The sequence below is a fragment of the Tigriopus californicus genome, chromosome 6, assembly GCF_007210705.1.
Source record: "Tigriopus californicus strain San Diego chromosome 6, Tcal_SD_v2.1, whole genome shotgun sequence".
In the NCBI taxonomy this organism is placed as follows: Eukaryota; Metazoa; Arthropoda; class Copepoda; order Harpacticoida; family Harpacticidae; genus Tigriopus; species Tigriopus californicus.
This window is the reverse complement of record NC_081445.1, coordinates 539,114-544,708: the sequence shown is the minus strand read 5'-3', so window position 1 is coordinate 544,708 and position 5,595 is coordinate 539,114. Positions and strand designations below refer to the sequence as shown.

General features: G+C 43.1%; 1 protein-coding gene across 6 annotated transcripts in view; it reads right to left on the bottom strand.

Moving 5' to 3' along the window:
- LOC131882222 (calcitonin gene-related peptide type 1 receptor-like) overlaps positions 1–5,595 on the bottom strand; it is a 26,094-nt gene that overhangs the window by 7,122 nt on the left and 13,377 nt on the right. For 4 of the 6 annotated variants that reach the window (XR_009373466.1, XR_009373465.1, XM_059229308.1 and 1 more), the window contains exons 2-4: positions 4,114–4,440; positions 3,963–4,034; positions 1,574–2,090 (exon numbers count right to left, since the gene is read on the bottom strand). Coding sequence is in view for 4 of the 6 variants with exons in the window: in XM_059229308.1 (XP_059085291.1) it covers positions 1,574–1,906 (333 nt within the window). In the remaining 2 variants the exon portion in view is untranslated. The remainder of the gene's footprint in view (positions 1–1,573; positions 2,091–3,962; positions 4,035–4,113; positions 4,441–5,595) is intronic. The other 2 variants (XM_059229309.1, XM_059229310.1) reach the window with 2 other exon arrangements.

Sequence of the window (5,595 nt, the reverse complement as noted above, 5' to 3'; positions counted from 1 at the left end):
GGGCCCGCTTTGAAGTGCACTCATGTAATATTCATTCTTATCTAGGGGTCGGTCTTGAACTTCAGATTCTCATTCCTACCCGAACGGTCGATTAGGCCGAACAAACAGTTTTGATTCGGCTTAGCTTACCCAAGGAACAGAAATTTGAGAGGGTGCCTGCCTGCCTGCCTGCCTGCCTAGTTGCCTTCTACATTGTTCGACGAGATCCTCAGTTGAGCAACGTGTTTGAGCTATCTATAGACGGTATGTACATGGTGTGGACAGTTGGTAATTTATCGCTAAAGAGACGGATCTACGGTGATCAAGCCAGGGCAAGTCACATGTCTTTCCCTTTAAAAGGTCCATGGGCTCAATTCATTGGCTAACATGGTTAGACAAGTCATTGAATTAAGGAGCGAGTGAGAGAGAGAGAGCTCTCTCGTTGATTGGGTGTTGATTTGTAAGCTTGTCCAAATCCTCTTGCGATATGCAAATTTAATGCGACCTGTCCTATCCTTTGAATTCCCGTTTACTGGTCTGTATTTTCTCCAAGCTGAATGAAAACCGTTTTCTATTTACTGACCACAAAAAAAACAAGGTTGATGAAGGGGATATGAGTAAAGGTACCTACTGGAACACAGTTGTGTGCTGGTAGGATCGAGGTAAAGAAAAAAAAGTTTGCCCGACTTGATGCATGATCAAGCTAGTTATGGATTCCCAATGGAACATGATCCCTATCAGGAGAAGAAGAAAAAAGCGAATGAGTCCCCCCTCTCGTTAATGGATGGTGGATGGATGGATCGATCGAAAGATGGATAGACCAACCTTGCAAACAAGGTTTGCTCCAGAGTTCTTCAACAGAGAGAGAGAACACAAACGGGTCCGCAATTGGATTTCAGCCAAACGTCGAACCCTCGTAAATATCGATTTTGAACATCTATGCTGTATAACAATGTAAACAGTGATGTTTTTCAAATTTCCAAATCGTGCAACTTGAGCTTAGCTCGTTATTTGAAAATTGCGCTCTGAAAAAGCAAGACTTTAAAACCATCTACAGTACAATTACGCTTCCCTTTTTTGGTCTCCATCTGGCGGCGATTATTTCAGAATGACAGCGATGCAACGAAAAGAGGGAGACTTTCATTATGCTTCCCTGGGATGTTGTTCACCAATGAAGGCGTCTAAAATCGTCCTTGACTGAACCGTCTCCTTTCAAATCGATTTGATCAACGTTGAAAGAGGGATGGCTGGAAATTTCGAGGCTGCTCAGTCAAAAAAAAACCGATTTGAAAGCAACATTTCCAGCCATAGAAACGAATTGATAATTTTCTAACCCGACTCAATCGACAATTGGCACCTCGAAATGTAATTGTGCCTTGATAATTGGTGCCCCTGTTGCTTCAAAGTTGGAATTTTCTTTCATCAATCTAATGTGTCGCTGCCAATTTCGACCACTGTTTCCAGTGACATCAGATAATCGGTGGGAATCCGCCTCAGGTGAGCTTACATTGGCGAGGTCAACTCCAACTCGTAAGATAGAATATTCACGGGAGTGATTCAAACTGAGGTAAAACAATCCCCCCTTCTGGCTTACCATTTCGCCTGTCGAATTCACAAGCCAAGTGATGTTAAACCCGTCCACCAAATGAGGCGTATTGTCGGTGGTGTGCCATTTTCTCGTCTTTGGCAATTCTTCGGCCACCGAAGGGAAAACATTGAATTGGTTCAGAGGCATGTATTGATAACAGAGAGCGCAGGTTTCGAATCGATAGGCCTCGATGCTCAACATTTTCTCCCGTGATCGGCACAGACTCTGTGGAGCCGCACTCGTTTGAGCGGAAACTCGAGGCCGTCCATTAAGAACGAGGCCAAGCATGAGAACCCAGGTCCAAGCAGCATTCCCCAATAATCTCCGAGGTTTCTCCATTGTTGAGATCCCTCCAAATTAGACGGGACGAAGGTGGCCGTCTCCGTCAGTGGTTGGAGGAGACTTGATTAACACACTTGGGTCGAGGTCCTGGGCAACAGGACCTGTACCGACAGGAGTTGGTTGGTCGGCGATTTGGGACGAGGACGTGTCAATCAGTGGATTGGAACAAAGTCGCTGGGTTCTAAAAAGAACAATGGAAAACTTAAAAGAAAACGAAAAGGAGCGAAATTTTATTTGGACATGAGTTACTTTCATAGATTGAAACCAACATTCCCGACTGCAGTTCGAATAACGAAAATCCTCTTTGGTCATCTTGAGCGGCCAAAGCAATGAAACATCTACGTACTATCAAATGAGAGTCCATTTTTAGTTCAACATTGGGGGTTTGCTTATCATGTACATGTAGTTATTTGGTATTTGAGCAAGACATATTTCAAACTCATTTCGTCAAAGGGTCTAGGAGCTGGGAGAAGAAAGCTTTGATCCACGTAATGAAATTGACATTAATACGAATCCCCAAGAGGACAGCAGACAGGAAACGCAACAGGGGGCAGAGGGCAGAGGGCAGAGACAAGAAAGAGCCTGTTCCCTTTTTGTTTCTGCTTCAGGATGTATGATGTCCCTTCAAAACATCCTCTCTTGGTTTGCAAGTGCAAATTGTTCAAAGAGATCATATTTGGTTCCTGAGGGGGGAGGGAGGGGGGGTTGGGGAGTCCCTTTATGAGCTTTATGAATGGTATTGACAAATTGTGGTACACAATCACTTATTAGCATTCTGTGTTCTATACCAGTTCATTGATGCGTTACCTTGAAAGCGATCTGTAAGTGCGTTCATCATAAGGACAAGGTCCCTTTCCGAGCTGACTTTGAAATATATATGCTATTAAAGCTTAGTCTTGAAAAGAACGCAGTTTTTTTCATTTTATGAACAGAGCTCAGAGCTTACTATTGTTGCTTGGCATAGCCAGATCCTTTAAACAAGTACTATAGCTTGCAGTCAAATTATTGAGACTGAGAATTTGCCAACTTTTATAATCATGCATGTCGACTACCCGAGCAAATGAGACACAGTCAGTGCTATTTTGCTGTTCTACCAATCACAACTTTGAACTTGTTAGGAGGGAAGCAGAACGCAGCCTCTTCTGAGCATGAGCAATAATCAATGCACTATCTCATTTGTGGATCAGATATCTTAAATCATATTTTTAGACGGAATGACAAGATCCATCAGGCCCAAAACTGTCCATGTCCTAATTGCCAGAATGCAAGTAACTGCCCTTACTTTGGCAAAAAAAATAGAATACCATATACTGCAAGTAAGTCCATGTCTGCCTCACGCATTTTGACCCACAGGTAGGACTATTTGATGGATTTGCTTAACGGAAGCTATTCAAGCAAGTTCACTGAGTGTTGAGGAACAGGTTTATTCGCATGAAACAGAGCAAGAAGAAGTGACCTCCAACCCAACTTGTTACATATATCGACTTCTCTGAACGGGACCAGAGCAGGAGCAACATACTGTGTGCGAGTATCCCACACTTAAAAAAGTTTTTCTCTTTTAATGCCATAACTAAAATCCAAAGCTGGAAAAAATATCTCTTCCATGTCAAGGACCCATTTGGCATGATTAACAAATTTTTCATTTTAGAACAATTTTAAGGGCTCTTTGGCAAATTCCTTTGCTTTAAAAAGATCTTCATAAATTCTTTCTTTGAGAACAAGTTGTATCAGATATCTGCTTTGACCTTTCTCTACCTTCTGTTTCGTTGTCCCTCTTCACACTTTTGGGATTTTTCGACTTCGCTTGAAAAAGGCAACTCTTGAAATTTGTAGTAGATTTTTCTAATATAATACATCCCATCTTTTGTTGCAATTCTTATGTTTGTTTCCAAATTCCATTTGCTTTTTTGGCCCAACAGGCAACACTCTGCCGCCGAGGTCGAAATGGCTATAAATTGCAGTTGGAATTATGCTTCACACCGTTTTGACCACAAATGAAAGTGTGAATCAAAAGGGAAGAAACAGAGAACCCTGTGCTCTGATTCATTCATACCGTGTTATCTTGTGTTTCCACTCCTGGGATGTGCGACCTCGTGCGCGTTCATTACGCCCGTCACTTTTTTGCCTAAAAGACAAGATTTTTACCTCGCTCTTATTGAGGTCGCCAGGTTTTCTGGTGGCCCTCATGAAAGTTTTCCACTTACTCAAAGGAATCGCCTCGCCCACCGAGGTTCAGAATACGAGTCAGCAACCACTCAATTCAGAAGAGCATCCCTCCTCCTCCAGATCTTTTTTTTCCAGCATCTCTCCTAAGTTGTTCAGTCAATTAGCAGATTCCGTCAGCTTGAGAGATGGTATCGCCCAAGTTTGTGTTGCCCCCTGTTTATTAGAGATTCAATTTTCCACGCTCAGAACGGGTAGAGGGAGGTTCCCTTCCATAAAAAAGTTTGCTTTGATTTAGATTTCGTATCTCGGGCTTGGATCCACTTGGGAGCAGACCGAGATTCCCGCCCGAGAGTTATCTATCTCACCTGCAAATTAGAGAGGGAGAGAGAATGCTAGAAGGTTACAAGGACGGACTTATCCAATGCGATGGAAAGACATGGATCCAACAAGGCATGGAACAAATTGGAAATTGGATCCGGGAAAGGAGGCGTTGCAAAATTCAATCACAAGCTCTCAATCAGTCTGATGGCTTTTTTTTCTCTCGCTCAAAGCAACGAGAAATGACAATCTTCTATCTTCTCCATCCAGTCTGACTGGATGGCTGGCGACCGTCTCTGTCCTCTTCAAAGAATTCATTTCAAGACTGGAAAAGCGGGGAGAGCAGCAAATTGTGGCCAAAAAAATGACAACCAGCGGAGGAAAAGTAGCAAGCCTGTGATTAGCAATTCCATCAAGAGGGAGATGACAGCTTGTCGTAATAAGAATAGTCGCGCACTGACGTCATCAGCACCGTTGGGGTCAAAATCGTGCTTTTTGTTGTTCAATTTGGCTAATTACCACTTTGTCACCTGGAGATATGCGATCGCTTTTTGCAAATACTTACTCAAGCTCTTAAAACGATCATGAGTGTGTTGACAGAGTCAAACGTGAACGGCAAATATTGGCGGATGGCCGGTATCGGACAATTGGGCTGAACGTGGCGGAAAAAGGATCAAAGGGTCTGGCAGTAGCACTTACGAGATTAAATTTAATTGCCTCTTTCTTCGTTAGATTGCTATTTGTAGCTTTTCCTGCAATGTGAAAGAGGTCAATGGAAAAATTGAGAAGGCAGATCTAGAGAGCCAGCAAGGAGGAGGCCGCGTCGGGAAATTCAAGAAAACTTGTCCTCGCCAACACTGGACCTAATCTTCCACAAATATTGACCAAAGGCACAGTCAAGCATTTTGGTAGTAAATACATGCGCGGAGACGAATAAATTGATGGAAGGACGACGGAGAGTAGTGTAAGTCAGTGTAGTGTGAGAGGTAGGCACATGAGAAGGAAGCCAAAAGAACCATCTCGAATGACCGAATGACCGACCGACCCACCAGCCAACACCCTGGAGGCTGTTTAAGGTTCCCAGCTGTGAGTCGACTACTGGATCATTCATTCATCATTCTCTTATCCTCATCTATCATCATCATCTATCATCATCATCATCATCNATATGTTTTATGCTAATAGAGAGTTTTGTGAACAAT